This window comes from Mastomys coucha, unplaced genomic scaffold (genome assembly GCF_008632895.1).
Source record: "Mastomys coucha isolate ucsf_1 unplaced genomic scaffold, UCSF_Mcou_1 pScaffold13, whole genome shotgun sequence".
NCBI classification, from domain to species: Eukaryota; Metazoa; Chordata; class Mammalia; order Rodentia; family Muridae; genus Mastomys; species Mastomys coucha.
Window position 1 is genome coordinate 59,588,670 of NW_022196895.1, and position 27,699 is coordinate 59,616,368.

At 38.5% G+C, this 27,699-nt stretch overlaps 1 protein-coding gene across 2 annotated transcripts in view; it reads left to right on the forward strand.

The window, feature by feature from the left end:
- Positions 1-27,699, forward strand: part of Wdr7 (WD repeat domain 7) — a 293,177-nt gene that overhangs the window by 54,651 nt on the left and 210,827 nt on the right. For both annotated transcript variants that reach the window (XM_031365861.1, XM_031365862.1), the window contains exons 14-16: positions 3,156-3,370; positions 19,706-20,475; positions 22,158-22,246. In XM_031365861.1, the coding sequence (XP_031221721.1) occupies positions 3,156-3,370; positions 19,706-20,475; positions 22,158-22,246 (1,074 nt within the window). The remainder of the gene's footprint in view (positions 1-3,155; positions 3,371-19,705; positions 20,476-22,157; positions 22,247-27,699) is intronic.

Below are 27,699 nucleotides of genomic sequence, written 5' to 3' on the forward strand. Positions count from 1 at the left end.
GGGTGACTGGGAGGGGGCCAGCGAGTGGGATGTAAAGTAAATAAGTACACAAAGAATTAAAAAAAGAAAGAGTACATTTTTATCCAGTGGCCAGTGGAAGCTTCTCAAGAATAAACTGCATGCATGGACAGAAAACAAATCTTAACAGATTCAGAAAGATTGAACTAGCTCTGGTGGCCTGTTTGACAATAATGCCACCAAGCTTAAAATTAACAGCAAAGAAATGACTAGTAAGTACAGAAACTCCCTGAGATGAAACAAATCATTACTGAATGATGAGCGGGTCAATGAAATAAAAAAGAAATAAAAAATTCCTGGAACTAAATGACGATGTAAACACAATACAGTAAAACTCCTGAGACACATTAAAAACAGTCCTGTAAGGGAACTCCAGCTCTAAGTGCCTGGGGGAGGAAGTCAGAAAGAGCACACGTGAGGAACTTGATGATGTCACTCAAGAGCTTCAAACAACAAGTACAAAACATACCAAAATCCAGAACATGGCAAAAAATAATAAAAATCAGAGCAGAAATCATTGAAATATACAATACAAAGAATTGCATATAAACAATAAAAAACAATACAGAGAATCAACAAATCCAAGATAAATAAGATTATCAGACCCTTCAGACACCAATGAAACTTGTAAAGAAATAATTTAAAAATCTGTGCTCTATTAAGTTGAAAAATGGATTATAATTGAAAGGGATTAATTTCTAGATTCATCCAAACCACTAAACTTAAACCAAGAAGAGGTGAACAACTTAAAGAGACCCACAGTGAATGTAGAGATTGAAACAGAAAAGCCTCTGATTAACAACTGCTCAGGCCCAGATGGATTCACAGCAGAATCCTGCCAGACTGTCTGAAAATCCTCAGTACAATCTCACAAACCAGCTACAGGCATGCATCAAAAAGATTCCTCACTGTCGTCAAGTTGCCTTTATCTCAGAGATGCAAGTATGGTTCAACATACACATGTTAGTAAATGCAATAAATTACACACATTGACTTAATGACAAAAATTACATGATCATTTTAAAAGATGCAAGGAAAAAAAAGGGTAAAGTCCAGCACGTCTTCATAGTAAAAGTCTTAGAGTATAGGACTTAAACCAAGGACTTAGAGTATAGGACTTAGACCAAGGACTTAGAGTATAGGACTTAGACCAAGGACTTAGAGTATAGGAACATATTTCAACCTAATTAAGAATACACACAAACACACACACACACACACACACACACGCACACGCACACACACACACACACACACACACACACACACACACACACATGATAAAACCAAAGCCAACATAACCCTTAATGATGAAAAGCTTCAAGCAATTCCTGTGCATTTGAAGAGGAAAAAACTGTAACTAATGTGTGACTCTGAGAGCATCTAACCTAAAATCAAGCAGCAGAGCTGGTTTTTAAGCTAACAGGAAAGCACCCAGTCCGTATGAGCAGGGTTAGCTTTGAGTGTCTCCCTAAGCACGATGAGGTAGCCCTTTGGAGTTTAAATACATTTCATACATCCAATCCTGCCTGAATCTGATTTATGGAGCTTCATTTTTTATTGATATGATAAATAAATAAATTTAATAAATAAATAATGTCAATACCTTCATGATGTACCTTCCCAACTCTCTAGGGGCCTGTATATAACTAGCTACAGCTTGAACATCAAGAGGAGGAAAAGCATATATCTCCCATCTCAGTTGAAATCCAAAACAAACATGATTTCTCTGTTTTTATTTGTTGGCCTTTTCCCCCGTGGATTTGCAAGAACTACCATAAGCTGTTAACTGTGTCTCATTAACCAGCAAATAGTTAGCATAAGTGTTTCAGAATGAGCAAAACACCCTAAGCTCTCTAGCTCTTGTGTAGTTTATAGTTCTGGATTTGAAGAGGCATGTAAAAATTTAAGAGTCTGGAGAGCTGTCTTGGCAGTGAAGAGCACTTGCTGCTATTGTAGAAGTCTCCAGTTCAGTTCCCAGCCCCCACCTTGCAGCCTCTAACTCTGGAACTCTACTTTCAGAGGTTCTGACACTCTCTTCTAGGCTCTGCAGGCATCAAGCATTCATGTGGTGCACAGACACACATGCAGGCAGAACATTCATACACATAAGAATAATTTAATCTTAGAGATGTTTAATATTACAGTTGGTATGCTGGTAGCTAGAGATAAAGAAAAAGTAAGACAGGAAAAGAGAAGCTGATAAAATAATCTAAGTACAAAAGGTGGGGACGAAGCCAAACTTATACTGGAAGAAGTTGTATTCTAACTTAAAGAAAGATGTATACCAGGCCATGGTGCACACCTTCAGTTCCAGCACTGAGAGGCAGAGGGGTCCTTGGGTTTGAGGCCAGCTTGGTCTATAGAGTGAGTGCCAGGACAGCCAAGGCTACAGAGAAACTGTGTCTTGAAATACCAATCAGTCAATCAGTCAGTCAATTAATCAATAAATCAACCAATTAGTAAATAAATAAGAAATAGAAGGGAAGGCCAGCTGAGGTGCTTTGTAGTAGCTGTGGGTAGAAGTAGTACTTAGTTTATAAACATTTGGAAAACGTTACAATGGTAGAACGAAGAAGTCAAAAGATCCTACAATGGTGGGTGCTTTCTCCCTGCCCAGCGCGAAGGAGGCATAAGATTGAATAACCAGCAGTGAAGAAGAAAATTTGCATACTAAATGGAGAAGGCACAACCTTTGCATTTCTGCTCTGTGGATGCTTTCTTGAAAAGAAGAGCTTCCGAAGTTATTGAAGGAGAAAATGGACCTACTTTATTGAGGGTTTTTGTTATAGTTGTTTAAATGTCAATAGAAGACTAAGAGAGGTGAGATCATTGTGTTTGGTGTTTGTAGAGAATGTGAAAGTAATAGACTAGTTAAGAAAACCCTCCTGGGAAACCGAAGAGGGGAAAGGCCTGGTAGAGTTTCTTAAAACCTTAGCTTTGAATTTGGTTTTCCTGGGAAGGTTTGTGAAGACTCGGGGGAGAGGAATAATTGTGTGATCTACATGGAAGATTAGTGTACGGAGGAAGTACAAGGTAATGTTTATGGGTAAATACTACTAAGACATTCTGTACCTAAACAAACAGATTAAAAGTCGGTAGTATTGTGTAATCCACGTGGAGCCGCTGCCTTCCAGGTGCGCTGGATCGCTGTGCAATGGGAATAACAGCAGTGGAGATACTGAACGCTTGTGACGAAGCCGTTCCTGCGGCTGTAGACTCGCTCAGTCACCCAGCAGTCAACCTGAAGCAAGCCATGACAAGACGGAGTCTCGCAGCCCTTAAAAATATGGCCCACCATAAGCTGCAAACCCTTGCAACTAACCTTCTGGCTTCTGAGGCCTCTGACAAGGTGAGCTTTGTATGTGGTTTCATAGTCTGTGGGGTCCATGGAAGGTTATTTAGTAGGATAGCTTTTTCCAGTACTGAGCATTTTGTCAAAAGAAAAGGACTTTTTATTATTCAAAATCTTAAAATTATTTTTACTGAACTAAATGATGTTGGCTTGATATTATAAAAACAGGTTTTTTTTTTTTTAATCCTTTGTGTAATCTTAAATTCAATTCACTTTTCTGAGCTGATACTTGCAGTTCTTCCCTGTTTGGCAAAAGGATGTCCTACCAGTGAACAGCAGCTAAGCCAGGCTATTCAACCAGTCACCTCATCCTTCTTTTTGTAAAGCTAACCTGCTGTTTATTTTTCTCTTACTCTTGATTTCCTTTTTTTTTTTTTTTTTTTTTTTTTTTTTTTTTTTTTTTTTTGTAATAGCTAAACTTGTGTGTAAATACTGAAGTGGTTGAAAGGCTCACCTGTAAACTGATAATCATCCATGAATTAGGGAATGCTGGATGAGAATCCGCCCTCCATAATTGGCAGTGATGCCACCCTTTGATCACCCTTTCTTTCCTCGAGACATTAATGTTTTATCGGCTCTGTTGTAGTTTATATTTCATTAGTTGGACTTACACAGTCCTTCTGTGGTTTTTCTCCTCACCTTCAGGTCCGTGCCTTAAGGTTTGAGGAGAGATCACAGCTTAAATGTGTGTGCTGTTGTGCTTGGCGCTGTTTCAAAGAATCATGTACTTGTCCCACGAAGTCACTGCTGCATTACACAGTGTGGCACCACTTTCATTTTGTACCAATGTGTAAAACAATGTATTAAAGAAAGAATGTGTCCATGTTGTCATCTTTAAGAAACAAAAGATATATTCTTATATTTCTTGATGGTAGCTCCTAGAAAATACAAGATTAGAAAAATAATTTTCTAACATATAGCTGGAAAATTAAAGAAGAATAAGCAGCATAGTACTATTTATGAATGGCTTTAGTAAGTGGTCAGGGTTCATTAGGTGATTTTATTTTTTACAGTCTTGTTGGTCCCTCTTTTAATAGTGTATTTTATAGTGCAATTAGTGATGGAAGCAGCAGATAGCTGCCGGAGAGTAATTTTTGCCTACACAGAAGACAGTTATGGGAGGGGCAAGGCTGAGGAAGCTGAGGCTGCATGAGGATAATCACTTCATGAAAAATGTATGTTGACTGTACCATTAGGGGTTTCTCTCACTGTTCGTGCATGCTGTCACAGTGCCTGTGAGTTCCTATGTGCATCGGCCCTGATGTCCTGAAGAGACTGCTTAGTTGGAATCATCACCACCTCTAGCTCTTAGCATCTTTCCACTTCTTCCTCATAGATCCCTAAACCTTGAAGGGAGGGGCTTGATGGAAACATTCCCTATAGGCCTTGAGCTCTAGGGTTTCGGACTGTCTTCACGTTGTCTGTAGGTCTTTTTTTGCTAGCTAGGATATACTGAAGAAGCAGCTGCTCTGATGAGGGCCGAACAATGAACTGACCCATGGATATAGCAGTATGTCATTAGGAGTTGTTTTGTTGCTATGTTTAGTTAACAGAGTAAGAGTAGGTTTTCCCCTCGAGCCCAGCCCTCTCTAGTCTCAGTTTCTGGCCTCATTAACTCAGGTGTTCCTGACAGTTTGGTTACTTACATAGCATTGATGCTGCTATTGCACCAGTCTGTCTTGCAGGCGTGTCACTGTTGTAGGTCCCAGGTTTCATAGCTTGGTGAGATGAATGATTGTTCTTTTCCTCTCTCATATTAGATAGCATATCACCTCCCAGTGCCGTGAATGCTAGTCGGTAGGGGTAAAGCTTCTAGTTGGGCACCAACTTGATTTCTCATGTTCAATGATGTAAATAGTATCTGAGGCCATAAGGACTTACCTTTAGGTTGTAAAAGATAACCAGCAATACATGCATTTCCCTCATGGCTAAGGATATCAAACTTTTAGGAAGTGTTTATCAGCTATTTGTATTTCATTTCTTTGAGAAAAACTTTTTATTTATGTACCCTGATTTAAAATTGGGTTGTTTTGTTGATACCAAGTTGAGTTTTTTATATATTTAAACCTGTCACATACATAATTGATAAGGATTTTTTTCTAATTCTCTAGGCTGCCACTTTGCTCAAATAATGCTGTCCTTTGCTATACAGCAGCTTTTTAGCCTCCTGAGGTACAGTTTAGTAATTGTTAGTCTTAATGCCTTTGCTGTCGCTGTCCATTTCAGAAAGTCCTTTCCTGTGACTGTGAGTTCAAGTATATCTGGTTTTATGATGAGGCCCTTCATTTAGAGTCGAATTTTGTGCTGAGTGATAGATTTGTATCTATTTTTTTTTTTTTTTAACTTTTCGAGACAAGGTTTCTCTGTATAGCTCTGGCTGTCCTGGAACTCACTCTGTAGACCAGGCTGGCCTCGAACTCAGAAATCTACCTGTCTCTGCCTCCCAAGTGCTGGGATTAAAGGCGTGTGCCACCACTGCCCAGCGATTTGTATCTATTTTTATTCTTCTACGTTGCAGCTATTCAGTTTGACCAGCACCACTTGTTAAAGATGCTGTATTCTCTTCAGCATGAAGTTCTTGCTTCTTTGTCAAAAACCATGCATGCATAGCTGTGTGGGTTTCCGTCTGGGTCTTCAGTTCTGTTTCATTGATCACCATGCCTGTTCTTATGTGTGTACCATAGTCGTCTTATTACAGTGCTCGGCGGTACAGTCTGAAATCTGGGATGGGGATACCTCTAGCACTTCTTGTATTATTTGGGACTGTTTTAGTTAGCCTGGATTTTTGTTTGTTTGTTTCCCTATCAAGTTGAAAATTGTGTTTTCAATTTCTGTGACTAATTGTGTTGGAATTGTGATGGGGGTTGGGTTGGATCTGTAGATTGCTTTTGGTAGAATGGTCATTTTGCATGCGGACTTGAGGTTTGTTTTTTTTTTCTTTTTTGTCTTGTTTTAACTCTTGTCTGTATTAAACTTCCTATGGGCAGGCATCAAGTGGTTTTTTTTTTTTTTCATTTTCAGTATTTATTGTACTATAACTACCTTACCTGTGACAATGACTTATAACATGCCTAAGACTTTCAGGGAGAAGTTTGGTTGGATGTGTAGATCGAGATCATACTGTGGAGGAACTTGATTGCAAAGCTAAGGGTTTATTAACATTTTTTTAATTGGATATTTTCTTTATTTACATTTCAAATGCTTTTCCCTTTCCAGGTCTCCCCTTCAGAAATCCCCTATCCCATTCTCCCTTCCTCCTGCCTCTATGAGGGTGCTCCCCCACCCACTCCAGTCTTCCCTCCCTAGTGTTCCCCTACATTGGAGCATTGAGCACCCTCAGGCCCAAGGGCCACTTCTCCCACCTATGTCCAACAAAGCCATCCTCTGCCACATATGCGGCCTGAACCATGGGTCCCTCCATGTGTACTCTTTGGTTGGTGGTCCAGTCCCCGGGAGCTCTGGGGGATCTGGCCATTTGACACTGTTGTTCCCTCCATGAGGCTGCAAACCTCCTCAGCCTCTTCAGTCCCTTCTCCAACTCCTCCACTGGGGACCCTGCGCTCAGTCCAATGGTTGGTTGCGAGCATCCACCTCTGTATTTGTCAGGCTCTGGCAGAACCTCTCAGGAGACAGCTATATCAGGCTCCTGTCAGGAAGCACTTCTCAGCATCCACAATAGAGCTGAGGATTTAATAGGGAACTCTATGATGCTGAACAGTTTTGAAAGTTTTTTTTAAAATTTGTTTATTTATTTTATGTATATGAGTATACCATTGCTCTCTTCAGACACACCAGAAGAGGGTGTCAGATCCTATTACAGATGGTTGTGAGCCATCATGTGGTTGCTAGGAATTGAACTCAGGACCTTGGAAGAGCTGTTGGTGCTCTTAATGGTTGAGCCATCTCTTCAGCCCTGAAATGTTTAATTAAAGAGAATTTTGCCATGTTTAATGGCATCTATAGAGTACTAATAAATGTTGTCATCGGAAAGTAGTAGGCTACTATATTGATGCAGTGAGTGGTCATGAGGGTCAGAAATAGGATTCGGCAGTGAAGGTAAAGAAGGGCTGGCATGTGCACTCCAGTTGAACAAACAGATCTTCACAGAAAAGGGCAGGAAGGTTCTGACCCTCAGGATTATTTGAGAGACACGAGCTGAGTTCTAATAGTAGAAGTAACTGTAGAGTCCATGTAGTAGTCCCAGAGGATGATGATAGTAAGAGATGGCTGCTGCTTCTAGGTGGCAGTGTGAGTGGGGGTGTACTCTTAGGGATGCGCGATGCTGCTCATTTCCATTACCCCTGAGAGGGGAGGGCGGGGCACATGGATGTCTTCAGTTAACACTAAACCTGTGGTGCCTGAAGCATATGAAGCATATATCGAGCGTCTCAAGCATCCAGGCTCTCTCAGTCCCTACTCACAAGTAGTTGCTCTACATCTCAAGCCCCAAAACCACTCTCATGGCCCCTCTGCCTCTGGGCTATTCGTTCTTCTTATAACACAGCTAGGCTCACCATTCTGCAGCTCTTGCTGTTCACAAATATTCTCTCTCCCTCACTTGCTCACTCACTCTCTTGCTCTGCTTCTCTTACTATCTTTTTTTATCTAGTCCTTATGTACTGCTATTCTCTACTCTGTCACAGTTAGCCCTAGCCTGCTATTCTCTTCATTGTTACAGTTAGCCCTGGCCATGTCCAATCTACTGGCCATTGTCTAATCTCTCTCTCTCTCTCTCTCTCTCTCTCTCTCTCTCTCTCTCTCTCTCTCTGTGTGTGTGTGTGTGTCCCTGTCTCTCTTTCTCTCTCTCTATGTGTCCCTGTCTCTGTCTCTCTTTTTTTCTCTCTCTCTATATGTCTCTGTCTCTGTCTCTGCTCTCTCTCTCTCTCTCTCTCTCTCTCTCTCTCTCTCTCTCTCTCTCTCTCTCTCTCTCTCTCTCTGTCACTACGAGGCTCTGGCTGGTATCGAACTTGCCATGAATCTAATCCAATAGCAAACCTTCAGTGATCCTTCTGGCTCTGCCTCTTAAGAGCTGGGACTTCAGGCATGTGTGACTTTATATTCAATTTTTTGAGCAATTATATATTCTTTATATTACTGTTCCTTTAATATAGGGCTTTTCTTTTTTCTTCGTCTTTTAACTATTGAAATATGTAGTGTTTCGGTTACATTTATTCTCACTTTCCTGGCAGTTTCCAGAATTTCTGTGTCTGGGGCTGGCTGTCTTGCGTCAGGAGACCTCAGTAACTCGTTTGCTTGGAGTTCCTGGTGGTCTCTTATGGATCTTAGTCCTTTGTCATTAGTGCTCCCTAGAATCTGCAGGCGGTCTCAGCACTCAGCATGTCCTTGGAGCTAGGAACAGTGTTTACGTGTTCACAAGCGTTTACAATAGAAAGTGTGTGGCTGTGGCAAACATTGCATGGCCTCGAAGTCGTGAATCGTCACAGAGCAAGTGTGTGGACCTTTTTACAGTGCCAAACGTCACTACCCTTCATCCCACCTGGATGCTAATAATTACAAATAGCAGCAGCTGTTATCTCATCTTGAAAGAAGCCAAAAAGAGCTTTTCTGACATGTCTCCTTCTAAGGTCAGTCTTACCAGTTTTCTCAGATAATAACCATGCAAGTCGTCTTTCTCTGCTGACTGCTGAGGCTCGCCCAGGCTCTTACACATGGTAGGGTGTAAGCTCTATTTTTGAGCTCACCTCTTACAGCATGTTCACTTTTCACACATATGTGAAGGAACACTGTTTGTAGTTTGTACAGGCATGTGCTCTTTTATGTGTAAATGAGTGTCTATCATATGTACATATATTATAGGTTGGGATAAAAATACCTTTAAAATTTTCAACTCATGTTAACATTTTTTCTAGATTGAAACAAGTGAGTTTTAAACTTCTATGAATATAATATCAATGATTCAATGAACCAGTAACACTAGATTAAAAGTTGTAAATAAATAACAAGAACTTGTTTTGCTAATTATATTATTTTGGGTTATTTTTCTGTTTTAAAGATTCTTAATTAGACATGACTTATTTATTTATGATGATTTTACAACACCTGCAAATAATGAATTTTACAAGGGACTACCTGAAAGAACTCTTTGGTCCTAATGCCGTATTGGCCATATACCTCTGCATAGAACTTGCTCAGTGAGTTTCTGATTAAGCTGTATTGCATAGTCAGTCTAATGCATCGTTATATCCCGAGTCAGGGAAAAGTGGGTTGTTCTGTGACCTTTTTCAGATCATATTTTGCTTTGGAAATATATCAACAAGGTATTTTTTATTAAGGGAATACATAGCAATGGAATGAATGTGAGATACATTAGGGTTCTTTTAATCACTCCTTATAAATCTAGTTAAAGATTACCAAGGAGCGCTAAGGAGATTCAAGACCTCAGGAGCCAGATCATCTTAGCCCTCATATGAGATTCTTTACCTCTAATTCTGCTTTAAGACCTTGAAGTTATTGTGATAGAAGTATAAAGGTTTTTGACTAATTATAAATATTATAGCAATTTGAAGAATAAAGTTCTTTTAGTTCTTGTGAAAAATTCTGTTTTTTTGTTAGACCATATAACATATTTTGAAACTTTTTGACTTTTAGAGTTTATGCTGTAAAATAATTGAATCAGTCCAATTCAGTAAGCATTTATTGACTAGTTAGGTACTGTGTTAGGCCCTGGAGAGCCAAATGAATAAGACATGATATTTACTCTCAGGAAATATGAACAGATAAATTGTAAAGCTCTGTAACTAATTATGTGGTGAGACATGCAGAAAGTATTGCAGATGTCTTTCTAGCCCAAGGTGAGTGGGATTGGCTGTTTAGAGGAGGGATAAATAGAATATATTTAGATTTTGAATAGAGATGGCTTGCACTGTGTTCAGCAAAGAAGGAAGTGAAGAGGCTCTGGTCAGTCGGTGTTGGAGCTCAGATGGATACCAGTAGTGCTGGGAAAGAAAGAAAGACAGGTGAGTTCATCCTGTACCAGGGAAGATGCTGAATTTTTTGCCTTTTACCTCAGTGGCTTGCAAAAATTAAAAAAAAAAAAATCTTTAGAGTTCTTCACTCAAATGGAATTTTACATGAAAGCCAGTCAATAGATTTGATAAGAAGGAGTACAGTGGAGAATTTAAACTCAATAGTTGAATTGAGTTGTATTCAGTGAGAGCCGATGATTGATTGGGTCTGAGTAATAAGGAAGGTTTATCCAAAGGTCCCCTGATTGACTGGCTGGAAAGTGGCTCTATCAAGTCTGATATAGGATGTATGATCAGGTTTTATAGGGACAGTGAAGAGCTGTTTGCTTGGTTTATGATAAACCTGAAGTGCCTGTGTGTTACATATGTCAGGTTGTTTCTCAGATGGTTTCATTTAAGGGGCTGAAACTTGAGGAATTGATAGAGTGAAGCGATGCATATATTGATGAATTCTTGATATATGTATGTATATATGCATATATATACACACATACATATGAAATATATAAAAATAAATACATTTATTCATATATGAATACATATGATATATGCTATATGGATATGTATAAAGTATATATGAATATATATAAATAAACAAATATATTTACATAAATTAATAGGTATATAAATATCTGTATATCTGAAAAAATATATATGGTTGGTTCTTAGTTCTGTGGAGTAAGTGAGATCATTCATTCATATACAGATTTTTTAGAAAGAGGAACTTTAAAGGGAGTATGATGAGGAAGGATTGGGGTAGGAGAAAGAGGAATATCTGAGGAGAACCAGGATAATGTGTTGCTCAACAAAGTCAAGAGGTTCAAGGTAGATGAGTTAGCTGTGTGAAATGCAGTCAGCGTTCCACCTTCCAAGGACCAGGCACGGTTGTCAGGCAGGTCAAAGTATCCTTTCTTCAGACCATCTTTCCAAGGGCACAAGCTGGGCTGTAAAGGACTGAAGAGGACAGCAAAGTTGGTTTAGAAATAACAAGAGAAGTCTGTATGAGAGGAAGAGGAGATGGGAGGAGCAAGAGAGCAGTTGGGTGGGCATGTGGTTTTGGAGACAGCAGAGTGCCCTTGGCTAAGGACAAAGAGCCAGCAGGGAGGGGAGCTTCAAGACAGCGAAAGGAGGATTGGTTATTGATAAATGAGGAAATGCTTGTGCATTTAAGGGAAATCTATGGGAATGCAGGGCACTGCAGTAGGGAGCTGGGAGTGACAGAGGTTCTGGGCAGAAGAAGCTAAGAACAAGGAGAAAGAGAGACTAAATGTGCAGTTGTGATAGGCTGGAATAAAGGCATATGAAAGACAGAGGGTGCATTTTTTACTGTTGCAGAATTGCAGTGCTGTCAGGATGCTGCAAGGTAGCTCAGAAGGAAGGGTTGTGGCCAAGCATAGGGTCGCAGGTGGACACCGGGATGAGACTGGTGGTCTTTGAGGACGTGTGGAACCCACTGACAGAGGCAGTTATGATGGCCATCACCAGACTGCACTGCACATTGAAATCACCTGGGATCTCTAAACACTCCTGCCGCCCAGCTCCCACCATGGCCTTTCTGACTCAGTTTATGTGCAGGTTCAGCAGTGCACTGAGAGTTTAGGGAGGCCCTCAGGTCAGTCTGATGCAGCAGCTGGGGGCAGTTTTCAATTCTAGAAGGTTATGGCCTGAATGTTCAGTTTCTCAGGGCAGCCTGGTGAGCATGGCTCTGCAGTGTCTTGCAGAGCCTGTGGAGGGAATTGAGACAGCTAAGGACCTGTGAGGCTCTCTGTGACTCTCCATCTTGGGTGATTAAAAAAATGCTTTTCAAGACTTTGCTGTTTCCCAATAGGTCAAGAGTGTCATAATAAGAACACAGTGCCATCCAAAAGGCTTTGTACGGGAACAAGGATGGAGAATTGGCTTAAGAAATGCTTTCTCATGTGACTAGTGAAATAATAGCTTAAAATTCATGCAGATATCCTCCCTTTGAGCAAACTAACGGAACTAACAATATATTATATTTTTAAGAGCAAGAGCAACATCAGAAATCCATCATTTTTGCTGTGCTGATACTCAACATCCCATCTACAGAATCAGTGCGTGTGCGTGTGCAATAAAGCCTTTGTGCCATTGCTTGGCATGTCATGTGAGTGACATGCACTTAGAATACCGAGTGTTCTTAACTGTGTAGCCACATGCTATTAAAGAAGTACAAAGCTAGGTCTGCTAGCAGTATAAGCAAATGCAGCCTTAGTGATTTGCCTTGGTACTCAGTGATTCTGTGCTTATGCTATGGTGTCTTCTACCTGGGATTGTTTTTCATCCTTAAAGAGAGTCCCTGAACCACTAGTAGCCACAGTTCATAAGTTGAAGGTCTCTTATCTCCTTGGACGGTTATTCCTAGAATGACCAGGAAGGCTATGAATCTATGACACTGACATTGAAAGTTTTAATCTTTTTTCAATATAGAACTCATGTAGTGACATATATGGCTTGATATTGCACACCCTAAATTAAAAATACAGCAGGGGTTTTCATGGCGTGTGCATCCAATGGGGATCTTTGGAATTTGTACCATAGTTCTCCCTAACACAGCCATTCCCCACTGCAGGCGCTGCAGTTAGTTTAACTATTTTCATGGATCTCTTTGATGAGTGCATTTGATATAAAACGAGAGGAGAGGACTGTGTGTATTACCTATCAGTTGCTCTCAGCACCTGAACTAGGTAGTCATTTTGCTATATGGTAAACTGAAAATGTGAAATTGGGAAGTCAGTTGCTCACGTAAGAGTCTGCATTGCAGCAGAGGGCTTCTTGTCTTGTGTTTGGGACTCTTGGTTCCTTGGCTGGAGTAGAAAGTTGAATCTTACTATATTAATTGAATTTTACTATATTAATTTTCAGTCTTAATATTATTTAATAATTATTGTTACTGTTGAATTTTACTATATTAATTTTCAGTCTTAATATTATTTAATAATTATTGTGTAGTAATAGCATCCAATTTTTAGAAGGAATACCTTCAAAATATGTTTCTCTATGTAAGATGTGCCATTTGTATTTGATATTTATAATTACACATTATTTATGTTCTGTTAAATTAATTCTGTTAAAATGTAAAGGCTGTGTTCTTTGATATGTTTAATATTATTGCTTGGTTTGTATTTAGTTACAATTAGCAGTTAATCTTATTAGTGGAAGCACATGGAAGGGAGAGGAAAAGATAGGAAGAGTATTACTGTATTGTCATTCACACGTGATTGTGAATTCTCATCCCATCCAAGAACAGATTGTTAAAAGAAGTGCAGTAATTGTCTATTCCAGAGGAGATTGGCATGTTGAGGGTGGCGTGGTCATGGATATATTGTTGAATTCCAGTGCGACTGGATTCTCTGAGGCACTCTGCTAGCCTACCCACTAACATGAAGAAACACCAGTGCGGCAGCAGAGGGCGCCAGACAGCCACGTTGGGCAGACGGATTTCCTTGTTATTTTTCCACCTCCTCTGATCCCTTCCCTTTCTCCTTCCTTCCTCTCTTTTTTTTCTTGATACTCAGAGTAGTTAATGTGGAAGCCACATTGTAAATATTTTCTAATAGATTTGCAGGATTTTCCTCAGCTACTTTAGAATATTTTAAAAGTACAATATGACATCTATTTATTTTTATTCACTGTACCTTTTATATTTATTATTATGTATGAGAACTTTAGAAGTCCCTTTAAAGAACTTTCATCAATAAGATATCATCTACCAAATCGAGGGGAAAATTATTGTTCCTTTCTATTTCCTGTCCAAATAGTTTTTGATATTAAATCAATTTTTATACCTTATGTAGGAAACTCATTATAAATACTATACCTATTCAGTTATGTATTTCATAAAATAGTAAATTCATATTTGTTAGGCATAATTTTCTTTTGCAAATTGTTTTATTCAGTATTTATTTAAAGAGGTATCTGTGCATGTCAAATGTACACTCACTTTCTAACCTGTCCTTAGGGTCTTTCATCACTGATTTCAAAACTCTGTGTGTGTATGTGTGTGTGTGTGTGTGTGTGTGTGTATGTATGCATGTGTGTGTGTGGTTTGTGTGTGTATGTATGTGTATGTGGTGTGTGTGTATGTATGTGTGTGTATGTATATGTGTGTGTATGTGTGAGTGTATGTATGTATGTGTATGTATGTGTGTGTATGTATGTGTGTATATGTGTGTGTATGTATGTGTATATGTATGTGTGTGTGTGTATGTATGTATGTATATATAAATTTTAATGGCTATGGAGACTCATTTGTTAAAGTGGCCACTATACAAGCATTTGGAGCTGCCTGAGTTTGAGTCTCTGAACCCGTGCACTGCTGGTCATGGCAGTGCATGTAATCTCAGTGCTAGAGAGGTGGCCCAGGGTGAGCTGAATCAGGAAGCTCTAGGTTCAGGAAGATGCTTTGTTTGAAAGCTGTGGCTAAGAGGAAAACATCACACATCAGTCTTGGTGTGCATGAGCATATGCATGCACCCACCTGACACAGTGTCTCACACACACACACACACACACACACACACACATACACACGTCAGTGTTTCTGCTTTGCATTTGATGCTGAATATCAGCTGGCATAATACTTGGTAGTACAAATCAATTCTATTTTTAGATAAAACCCATACCAAATGATATTATAGATTTGATTCAGGAAGAATAATAAATCACAAAACTATTTAAAGATAGCATTGAAAACTCTGTTATTGAACAATGATTTCAAAGTAAGTGAGCTTTCAAGTCAGGATCAATGAAGTGAATGGTGAGAGAGTAAGGTTTCATGTAGACGGTGGATAAAATGGAATACACTTAAAATCCAAAACCCATTAAAGACACTTAAAACATAATCTTGGTATTCAGAGACAAAGCTTTCAGATGTTTCAACACTTATGATTTCATCTAGAATATATTCAATTGTATAAAATGATGAAAACATATCTACATGTCATTTTTTTCTGCTGAACATTCTGGATTTTTATGTTTTCTTTGTGTGGCCTACCATATCTGACATGTGTGTGTTGAGATAATGCATGTGTGGTCATGTATGTGTGTGGCTAGCAGAGTGAGAGCTCTGTCATTTGTTCTGGGTTTTACTTGAGAGATGGTTTTCTAACATTCTTGGCTCAGGTTCATGTTCTGTTGTGAGTCACTGGTCCATTATTTTTCCCCTAGGTTTTCTTTCTTATGTTATTTTTAAAGTCATTTTTTTTTTTTAAAGATTTTAAATGGTGTCAGATGTGTTGGCAGATGTCTTTAAAACCCCAGCACTGAGGAAGCAGAGGCAGGTGGGTTTCTATGTCTCCAGGATGGCCAGGGATACATAGAGAGAACCTGTCTCAAAACAAAGTAAAACACAAGAAATCTCACAGGGCTAAAGACATACTTCCTCCACATAGAAAATGAAAATTACAATAAAGTAGATACTTGAAGTAGGCAAGTCTGTGTGCTTGCCTGTTACTACCGTTGCATTCACTAGCAAGCTGGAGACTCAGCCACTTGTAGATACTTTATATTTCCCTTGTAGTCATTGTTAAGTAGATCTTCAATTTTTTTTTAAGGATGAATACTTTGTTTTCTCCCCAGCATATTATACACAATAGGTCTCTCCTCATATAACCGTTGAACTGAATTGAGTCCTGCTCTGTGATACTTTAAGGCGAATTGTTGCCACACTTTCCAGAGCTTCTAATAAATGGGCAGAGTGAGCCTTCTAGAACTCTTTCTTAGTTAGCTTTGAAATTGGGACAATATATGATGATTTGAACATATCAGTCTGGTCCCAGGTGTGCATATTTTATCACTAACCCAAGAAAACTTTACAATTTACTAGATGGTTTTGTTCCTTTTCCTGTAGTTCATCCTAGCACCAGACACTAGAAAACTAAGCATGAGAGTGATGAACTCAGCCATTTCCTTACCTTTAGCTAAAATAGCACTCTTTTGTTGTGACAAGTTTTCTAAGTCAGGGAATTGGTTATGAGGTTTTGGTGATGTGAGAAATAGAAATTAGAAATCAGTTCATCTACTGAGTGATACTGAGTCCTTACCCTTTAGCCTTACTCTGAAAAAAATGTGTGTGTGTGTGTGTGTGTGTGTGTATACATACAAACATATATACATATGCATACACACATACATATATATTTTTTTCTTGGTGTTGTTATTTTTTATGTTTTACATTCTCTTTTTGTATACATTACTATTAGATTCAGATTCAGGTTTTAATCACACACAACACATTCTGTAGCTTTGAGAGGTTGTAACAAGGAGCCTTAAAAGCTCACACAGAGACATGGTATTAATTAGATAAGGTTTTTGTTGTGAGCATGTGGCTGTCTGCTGGAACACCTTCAGAAGGAGATACAGATGCCTGCGGAGCTGGGGTGCTGCTGGGCACATGTGTGGCTGACAGCAGATGAGATGACCTGAAGTCTGTCTACCTTGTGTTTGCCCTCTTGCTTTTTTTCAAGCCCTTCTCACTGCTTCAGTAACTTTTTAGCCAGACTTGTTTGATTTTATGTTGTTTGACTGACAGTAGTCGCTTCCTCCTAAAAGAACATTGCAGACCTTTTGTGGAAAGGACGTTCTCTTCAGGAGCGCCGTGAAGACTTCATTTTACTTGATGTTACACACCTCTTCTCAGCGTTGTGCACCTAAGACTGCGGTATTTCTGTGACATAGCTGGTGATAAGAATGAGAACAGTTCCTGAGCTATAGCAACAGCTTAGTATATAATAACTGTGATTATTAACAATGGTTTTCATATCTGTATTATACCAGATATAATACTCGTATGTAAGTTCCCTCATGGTTCTCTTGAGTTAGTGATCATTGGTGCAAAGCACCAAGCACAGTGCCTAAAGTTACATGTGCCGTGTTTGAGAGGCAAACGTGCAAGCCGAGCAGGGAACATCAAAAGGATCAAGTCCGTACTCTCCGCTGTCCCATTGCTCACATCCTTGGGGTTATTGAACCTTTAACTTGGTCATGTGGCTGACTTCTGCTGTCTCCGGCTTCATGTTCAGACCCTTCTCTTGTTCCTGTTAAGATTAACAGTACTGGATCTGGCTATGTGACTCCCTCATTTGCATAGTTGTTCTCTGACATTACTGTGTAAAGCTGTATATTTAATATATCTAAGGGGATTAATGAGATTCTTACACATTTCTAGCCACACTAGTTCAGTTTTCATGCTCAGGTCCAGGAACCTGTATTTCACCAGAACTCCTGATGATTCTGCTTCAGTCATGCTCTGGTTTGCAAAATAAAGTCCAAAAGCTGCAGTGTGATCTTGTAACTCTTAGTGAACTGTGGCCTCTGTTCTTCCTCTTGATCACCTGTGGGTTCTTCAGCACCCACCCTGTGATTTCCATCGCCACTCTCCTTTTTATAGTTTGCTTTCTCTCCATATAAGTATTTTCTGCTTGCTCCATTTAGCTCCTTGTAAATCATTTGAGATAGATTTCTCTGCTATGTTCCCTTAGTTTCATATTGACTGCTAAATAGTATAACTTTATCTTATTAGATATATTCTTTAGGTTGTTTTACTGTAGTATAGAAAGATTTATATCTTCCTATAATCATCGTTCAATTCAAAGAAGCTTATATAATAAAGGCAGTGATAACATCTGCTTGAATAATTATGTGAGTGATTTTGGATGCTGAATAACTTTGTGAATGATGATAGAGGAGATGGAGAAGGAATGTGGTCCTAGTGTAAATGTGTGCAAAGGTCCACCTCTTGGAAACTGTTTCTGGAAAGTAGAAGTGATTTGGTATTATGTTATAGGATGGTGTTGAGAGATGAAATAGGCGCCAGCAGCCATATGTTCTGAATGACGGATGTCTTGTGCTTTGCAAAGAAGTTTGGACTTCTCAAGTTATAAAATGCTATTGTTAATCTCAACATAGGAACATAGTCAGGATGGATGGAAATGGAGAGATGATACCAGTTAAGGGAACTTACTGTAACTGTTTCATGAAGAGTTGATGAGCAATAGGAATAATTTTGTAAGATTTTTAGCGTTTTTCATTTATTTGGTTTGACTCTCTGGTTGTGCAGAATGAATAAAGCATAGTTGATTTGTTCATGTTTTGAAATTGCCTCACAGAGAAAGGAAGTTATAAGTAACTAAAATAATAGCCATATAAATATTTCTGAGATATCCAAGTATCTGTTGTATGATAGATGTAAAATGTTAGGGGAATTAACTTTTGTGGGCTAGCCTTTTTCTGCCATAATTAAGAGTCCTCTCCTCAACATAAATGAGATATTGCTAACAAAGAAATTGTATATATTTAAGGCATTCACCGTACTGCTTTTATGTGCATCTATGTTATATTTGAGAATTAAGGTCATGTAGGAGAGGAGGACATCACAGAATGAGTGAAGACTCATGTCAAAGGACAAATGAGAGGAGCTGTGTGTCGTGGGTCACAGATATGGTTCAGGAACCTGTTGAAGCTGAAGAGTTTATAAATGGGTCTTGAATTTGTGCCTTGAATTATATTTTATTCTATAGCTTTAATTTTCTGGTTATGAAAAATAGCATGTGTTAGATTATGTGAAATTATATATTATCTGAACAAAGTATTCTATGATTCCATCAGAAAAATAATTGCTGTTTACATTCTGGCTAACATTTCTTCCCATCCTCTCTTGCAACATTTGTAGATGGGCATGTCTGAATTTTACACACATATATACACACGCAAGCACCTAAGTGAAGTGTATAGTATACACTCTTATCTCCAGAAGCCATTGTCAGATACAGAAAAAAGTGGAAGACCTGTGGGCAGCCTCAGAGCGGCTGCAGATGCTGTCCACATCACTAGATTTGGCTAAAACTGACAGTGAGTAGAGAATTAGAAGGAACACAGTCAGGATTGCTGTACTTGTATGATCATAAACCCAAAAAACCTGATTGTGTCTTTATGGAGGGAGTTTGTAAGCGGCAGAAGGATCCTAATGTGTGGGCTGCAGAGAGACCTGCAGCTTCTGCTGTGCACCCACTTCATTTTCAGAGTCTGCTGATCTCGCCAAAACCGATTTTAACAAGTATGGAGACTCCTACTTCAGTAATAAGCTTTTATTAATGTACAGTTGGTTTTAATTAATTGTTATTCTGATGATTGTGTCAGTGTAAAGTTCTCCTAATTGCTTATGCTCATATCTTTTACATGTTGCGGGTTGGCAAAGATATGTTAATAACCCAGAAGTCCTAAAAAGACAGCTTCATAAGCATTTTAATTCAGCTATTTATTGCTCATTAATGAATGTTGAAATTAAACACGTTGAATTGTAACTATCTTTTAAAAATATTTGTTACAGGGGAATTTACCTAAATATTCTCATAACTCCCTGATGGTTCAAGCAATAAAGACAAACCTAACAGACCCGGATATCCATGTGCTTTTCTTTGATGTGGAAGCTTTGATTATTCAGCTCCTGACTGAAGAAGCCTCTAGGCCGAATACCGCACTTATTTCCCCAGAGAATCTGCAGAAAGCATCTGGCAGTTCAGACAAAGGGGGCTCTTTCCTAACTGGAAAGCGAGCGGCAGTTCTTTTCCAGCAAGTGAAGGAGACTATCAAAGAGAACATCAAGGAGCACCTCCTGGATGAGGATGAGGATGAGGAGGAGGCGATGAGGCAGAGGAGGGAGGAGAGTGACCCTGAGTACCGGGCCAGCAAGTCCAAGCCCCTGACCCTGCTAGAATACAACCTCACGATGGATACTGCAAAACTATTCATGTCCTGTCTCCACGCCTGGGGCTTGAATGAAGTTCTGGATGAAGTTTGTCTCGATCGCCTCGGAATGCTGAAACCACACTGCACAGTGTCCTTTGGTCTCCTTTCAAGAGGAGGTCATATGTCCCTGATGCTTCCTGGTTATAATCAGGCCGCTGGAAAACTACTGCACGCGAAAGCAGAAGTTGGAAGGAAGCTGCCAGCAACGGAGGGCGTAGGCAAGGGGACCTACACAGTGTCTCGAGCGGTCACCACTCAGCATCTGTTGTCCATCATATCCCTGGCTAATACTTTAATGAGTATGACCAATGCAACTTTCATTGGAGATCACATGAAGAAGGGCCCCACCAGGTGTGACTATGAAGCTTAACCTTCCTCTTTGTTTTCCAAAGGGCTAAGAGAACCACACTCTGAATGTGTTGTTTGGCTCTGCACGCCTTCTCTACTTTAGTCATGTTAGTGACTTCCCATTTAAACTGTAAAACAGATATTTTTAAAATGCCAAGTTTAAAACGTGATAAAATTATAGCACTATTATATATGTGTGTATGTTGGTACACTTAGTAGCTATTTTAAATAGATTTTCAATGTAGGAGTTGGTCATAGAGGATAACTCTTGAGTAAATAAAATCTTTAAAAAAATTTTTATTTTAGGTAATTTTTTTTTTCTGTGATAACCCCGATTGGTCTGGAACTCAATATAAACAAGACTGGCCTTGAAATCACAGACTGGCCTAACGCTGCCTCCTGAGTTTTGGGGTTAAAGACATGTGTGACCAAGAATGACAATTTTTATTTTTTAGTTGTGTGCTATTATTTGGGTCTGGGCATGTGTGACTGCAGGTGCCTGTGGCTCCCAGAAAAGGGTGGTGTCCCCTGGAGTTGGAGTTCAATGTGGTTATGAGCTGCCCCATATGGGTCCTTTGCAAGAGCAGTATGTGCTTTTAACTGCTGAGGCTTGTCTTCTAGCTCTATAAATACAACTTTAAATTTATAGCTTCTGGAAGTTTGAACTGACATCTAGTTCAAAATATGTGTCTGTTCACAATGTTCCTCATTATAATCTGTGTGCAGCAACAATGTGTCCAGTTATTGGCACTGGGGTGTGATAATGAGTACAGACCATAATCTGCAAGAGGGAAGAAAAATAAGCTTAAAAACAATACTTTTAAAACAGACTGATGTTAGGCCGGGCGGTGGTGGCGCACGCCTTTAATCTCAGCACTTGGGAGGCAGAGACAGGCATATTTCTGAGTTCGGGGCCATCCTGGTCTACAAAGTGAGCTCCAGGACAGCCAGGGCTATACAGAGAAACCCTGTCTCGAAAAACCAAAAAAAAAAAAAAAAAAAACCAGACTGATGTTTTGATGTTTTTACAATACTTAGCCAGAATGCTATTTTCCATTTTTCCAAAGTTTTGAAGACAACTTAAGTTGACCACGTGAGGTTTTTTTTAAACCTAAGAGACACATTCGTAGCATTTATTTCATGTCTTGCTCTTTTCTAGTTACTTTTATAAAAATTCAGTATTCTTAATCTTGTAAATACCTAGATATATGGAATTGCTTAGCTAGAATCCAACTGAGATAGTTTATCTGTGGATTCCAAGATTTCTTCATGCTTTATTGCCATGTATATGAATACTTTTCAGATTAGAACATTCTTCCTTGAATTCCTGTGTGCTAGTGACAGTAGTGTAGGCTGAACTCCCAGGATGTTAACAGGGAGAAGGCTAAGGATGATTTTGACTTGTCAACTGTTGTTCACTGGAGTGTTCAAAAGTACGTGTTAAGACTAACAGAAAGTATACATTTTAGTTACAAAAGTTTGTATTTTCTACCTCATAATCATGTATTTATTTTACTGGAATTTGAAAAGGATATTATTAGTAAGTATGAAACTTAGAAAAGAGGCATCTTTTTGAAATAGTAAGTTGAAAACGTTGTGTGTGTGTTTGTTTTTCATCTAGAGAATAACAATTTGAACCTCTGTGGAAACAGGATAATGTTCAATGTTTCTTTCTTCTTTTAAAGGCCGCCTAGACCAGGCACCCCAGACCTTTCAAAGGCAAGGGATTCCCCTCCAGCCTCCAGTAACATTGTGCAAGGACAGATTAAACAAGGTAAAATTGAATCTTATAAGTAATTGACTTGGCATTTCAGCTGTAGAAACGGAGAAGGCATTGCTAATGTATAATCATAATATTTTGTTTGTCTCAGATGGTTAAAAGAGAGAAAAGTTGTTATATTCCAGATGTAAATATGGATAATTAAGATGTCAGTTAAAAATAAATCAGATTTATCTGGAAATTGATAACTGAGCATATTTCAGATAATTTTATTATATGGTCTTTGGTCTAATTTGTATGTATTAGGACCACCTTCATTTGACAGCACTAGTTAACTGTGTGTGTCTTAAGTTTTAAAGTTATACCTATTTTTAACTCTCCTTGGGAAAGTTTGAATTCACAGACTTATGCGATGACTTGTGTTCTGATGTTTGCTAGTGGTTCTACATTGCTATTCACAAGTCAAAATTCCTATTAACCTGTCCTTTGTATTTAAATAATAATAGACCATAACCTCCATGCTTAGCTTTGTTTTTCTTTAGTGAGTAGGAGGGGAAAGGCTGAATTTTTCCTTTTGAACTCAATCCTAAAACTTTCTGTGAATTAGCCTACTATTATCCCTTTTCATAAGTATCTTGGGCCAAGACCAATGCTGAATTTCCTGGAATGAGATGATGTTGAACATACTTAAATGACATGCCTGTGTTTTAGACTGCCCACTGTCCTTATTATGGACAGTTAGCTCTGACTCTGTTACTCCACCCTTCCTTTCTAGTTCTTTAGACCTATGGGGTCCCTTCCTCATTTCTCTGTCCTTTAGTAAAACTATAGCATTACTTTGGCATGGCTTACATTATCAATATGAAAATAATATATAGTTGTATTTAGATAATTCCATTGTATGCATAGCATACATTATACATGTATAAAAGCGTGCAAAGCAGAGATATATGTAAGCTGAGCATCCTTGTAACCATACGCAGAGAGAAGGGGTAGAAGTCTGGTGGTGCTGCAGAACCCCCTGTATGTTCCCCACTGTATCTCCCTCTCCCTCTGAGGCTAAGGGTTGAGCATCTCTCATCCTGACTCTGAATCTGAAACTTTAGTGTCTTCAAGATTCTAGCGTATGTCTTACATTGTAAATTATAGGAACAAAGGTGCACTTAAAAAAAAAAAATCAGGCTGCAGAGCAGGTTGTATATAAAACAAACGAATTCTCTGTTTAAACTTGACTCTTCAATGCAGGGTAGCTCATCATGATGTGCAATATTTCAGAATTAGAAAAAGCAACACCTCTTAAAGTATATTTGGAGATTTTCTGGTGACGTCTTTCCTTTTTATTTTTTTATTTTTAATTTTATTTCTCTGCTGTCATATAATCTACATTTAAATTTATAAAATTTATGCTTTATTTCTTGAGATTTGCTTGAGTTATTTCATTGTACAGGACCTATATTATTTTGTTTGGCCTCTACTATCAGATTTATCAGTTTTACTGCATAAGAACTATAGTTTGTTACTTTTGTTGCTATGTATTATACTGTTAAATGAATAGACTATTTATACATATTTTTCCCTGTTTAGATTTTTTTAGTATGCTCTTTATTGCATTAAGAAGATACCCTAATATTACCAATCTGTTGAGATTTTAATTTATTAATAGTTGTTGAATTTAGTTAGATTTTCTTCCTGTATCTGTTGAAATGATATCTCACCAGCCCTGAAATGATTTTATAATTCTCTATTTTCTTCATGAAATAAACAATATTGGTGTTTTTGTTTGAAAACCACTTGGCATAGAGAACATACTTTATTATGATGACTTATCCTTTTTATAGGTTATTACATATAACTTGTAAAATTTGTTTAAAATGTGTAGTGGTCATAGGGATTTTAGTGTGTAGTTTCATTTCTGGTAATGGTTTTTTGACAGGGTAATGGCTGCAGAGAGTTAGTGAAAGATGGTTCTTTGACTCTTCTTTTTTTTTTTTCCCTCAAGACTGGGTTTCTCTGTGTAGCTCTGGCTATCCTGGAACTCACTCTGTAGACCAGGCTGGCCTTGATCTCAGAAATCCGCCTGCCTCTGCCTCCCAAGTGCCACCACCTCCCGGCTCTTTGACTCCTCTATAGAGTTTGTATAGATGAATATGATTGGCTCTCTGTTGGGTTGTTTGACTCATTAGCTGAAAGCTGTAGGGTTCAAATACATAGATTTTTTTTTTTAAACCATGTATTTTAATTTTTTAATATGTTTCAAATTATTGTGTTTTTTTTGTTTTTTGTTTTTGTATTTTAATAACTTTTCTTCATATACTTTGTACCAAATTTATTAGACAAAAAATTATAGAATTCTTAAAATTCTCTTTTTCATTTCTGTTATTCATTTTCAATTTTTTTAAAATTTAGATAGCCTAGTATAAAACAATTTTTAGGTTTTCTCTAAGAACCAGCTATCCTCAGTTAAATTCTATGATTTTTTCTGCTTTCTAGGTGTTTGGTTTATATTTGCTAACATTTTGTTATTTCTAGTTTAAGTTCACTCTTAAATGTTGGGTTTCTTCAGGGGAACCTGAGTTCAGTTAATGAGATGTGGGTGTTTTACCCGGTACCCTCATGTTTAGTTCAGTTAATGAGATATGGGTGTTTTACCCGGTACCCTCATGTTTAGTTCAGTTAATGAGATATGGGTGTTTTACCCGGTACCTTCATGTTTAGTTCAGTTAATGAGATGTGGGTGTTTTACCCGGTACCTTCATGTTTAGTTCAGTTAATGAGATATGGGTGTTTTACCCGGTACCCTCATGTTTAGTTCAGTTAATGAGATATGGGTGTTTTACCCGGTACCCTCATGTTTAGTTCAGTTAATGAGATGTGGGTGTTTTACCCGGTACTCTCATGTTTAATTCAGTTAATGAGATATGCTGTTTTACCTGGCACCCTCATATTTAGTGCTGACATTTCTTCCCGAATCCTGCTTGGCAGCAGCTCCCACACTGACCACTGCTGTGCTTTTATTTATCAGCAGTTAATTTAATAAGGATGTGTTTAATTTTTCCAACATTTCTAAGATTTTCCAAGAATCTGTCTGGATTCTCATTGATAGTGAAATAATATTACTTGAATTCTTAAAATCCTTTTGAATTTTCAAATTCACTGTGTTTACTTCTTCAAAAATAATTGTATATATTTGTGGCATGTATGTTTCAATATATTTATATATTATGAAATTGCTAAATCAAGCTAATTATTAAACATTTTATGTTGCCAGTGTACACATATACATCTGTGTAGATGTGTATGTGCAGACGTAAGAAGTGTATAGTCTGATGTTAGGTGGAGGACTTTATAAAGTCAGGTCTGTTTGCTCAGTGGTACTTAATGTACAGTTGATCATTTTCTACATTCTTGTTTGTATTAAGAAAATAAAGACTGTTTAAACCTGACACCATAATTATTCATTTGCTATGCTTCCTCTCACTTCTGTGAGATTTTTTTCATGTTTTTTGTTAAAACTCCTTGTTAGTTACATCAACATTTGGACTATCATTCTTATTATCTGGCTTATTTGTTGTTATAAATGACTAGTCTTTATGCTTGCTGGTATTCTTTTTTTTTCCCCTAAAATATGTTCTACTTTTAAGACTCTGCATCTTTAGTCATATCACTTCTCATATCTTTGCCTTTTGTCTACTTGGAGCTTTGTATTTAAGGCATGTTTCTTAGGCACCATGTAATTATGTCTCTGTCTTTTGACTAACTTGACTTAGTTTGTTTTGATTTTTTAAGAGGGTTTGTCTATATAGCTCTGGGTGTCCTTGAATAGAGACCAGGCTGGCCTTCCCTTTGCAGAGACCCGTCTGCCTTTGCCTTCCCAATGCGGGATGGAAAGCGTGTGCCACCAAATATGGTTGTGATTGGCTTTTTGATTACCTAGGCTATTTACATTTAATGTATTATCAGTAGTGTTCGATTTGAGGCCCTCCTTTGCTGCACTTCTCATTGTCCTGCGTTCTTTGTTCTTTTCTTTCTTTGGTTATCCTTTGATTATCCAGGTATCTTTGAGCCTATTTCTTTTTTCATAATTTTTATAAGATTGGGCATTATTTTACCTAGTGCTTCAAATATTTTTCTCTCCAGTAGACTCCTTATATGCATATCAGTCTGCTTAAAATTGCCTCATATGCCAATGATGCCTTAAATCCTTAACATTCTACTTATGTTTGTTTATATATGTTTATTTACTTTTGTGTGTATGTCTGTGTGTGTCCATGCCCACATTGCCATTGGGTAGATGTGGAAGTCAGGACAAATTCCTGAAGCTCTCAGATCTTTAGCTTGGCTGCGCCAGCCTCTACGCACTGAGCCCTCACTAGACCACTTTTATGCCTCCCTTCCATGTTTTGATTTAGTTTCTATGGCACTAGCTTTGATTTAATTAGTCATTTTTCATTAGGGTCTTTTTCTTTAATTCTATCTTAATGTATTTTTAGCCTGGATAATTTTCATATATAGATATTCCTATATATATAAATATATATATGAATATATATGAATATATATGAATATATATATGAATATATATATATTCGAGACGGGGTTTCTCTGTGTAGCCCTGGCTGTCTGGAACTCACTCTGTAGACCAAACTGGCCTTGAACTCAGAAATCTGCCTGCCTCTGCCCCCCAAGTGCTAGGTGGGATTAAAGTGCTCCACCACCGCCCACCCAATATTTTCTTTATTTACATTTCAATTGATATCTCCTCTCCTGGTTACCCCTCCGAAACAATATCAAAAACAAAAAAACAAACCCTGTTTCCTCCTCCCTCCCCCTGCTCACCAGCCCATCCACTCCCACTTCCTGGCCCTGGCATTCCCCTACACCAGGGCATAAACCTTCACAGGACCAAGGGTCTCTCCTCCCATTGATGGTCGACTAGGCCATCCTCTGCTATACATATGCTGCTGGAGCCATGAGTCCCACCATGTGTATTCTTTGGTTGATGGTTTAGTCCCTGGGAGCTCTGAGGTTGTGGGTTAGTTCATATTGTTGTTCGTTCTAAGGGGCTGCAAACCCTTCATCTCCTTGGGTCCACTCTCTAGCTCCTTCATTGGGGACCCAATGCTCAGTCTAATGGATGGCTGTGAGCCTCTACTTCTGTATTAGTTGTGCACTGTCAGAGCCTCTTTCTTTTACTTCTTTACACTTACAGTCCAGTCATTGCCCTCCTCTGGTCTGCCCTCCCACAGTTCCTCATCCCATTCCTACTCCTCCCTGTCTCCAAGAGGATACGCCCCTCCCCTGCCCCAGGCCTCCCTACTCCCTGGGGCCTCAAGTCTCTTGAGGGTTAGGTGCATCTTCTCCCACTGAGGCCAGACCAGGCAGTCCTTTTTAAGTTTCTTAACTCTGTGTTTCTCTTTGAATGCATGGGCTATCTAATACTTGTCATATCTTTGCTGGTTCTGAGTTGGTTTTAATTCTTTTTGTTTGTTTGTTTTCTGTTTTTTTTT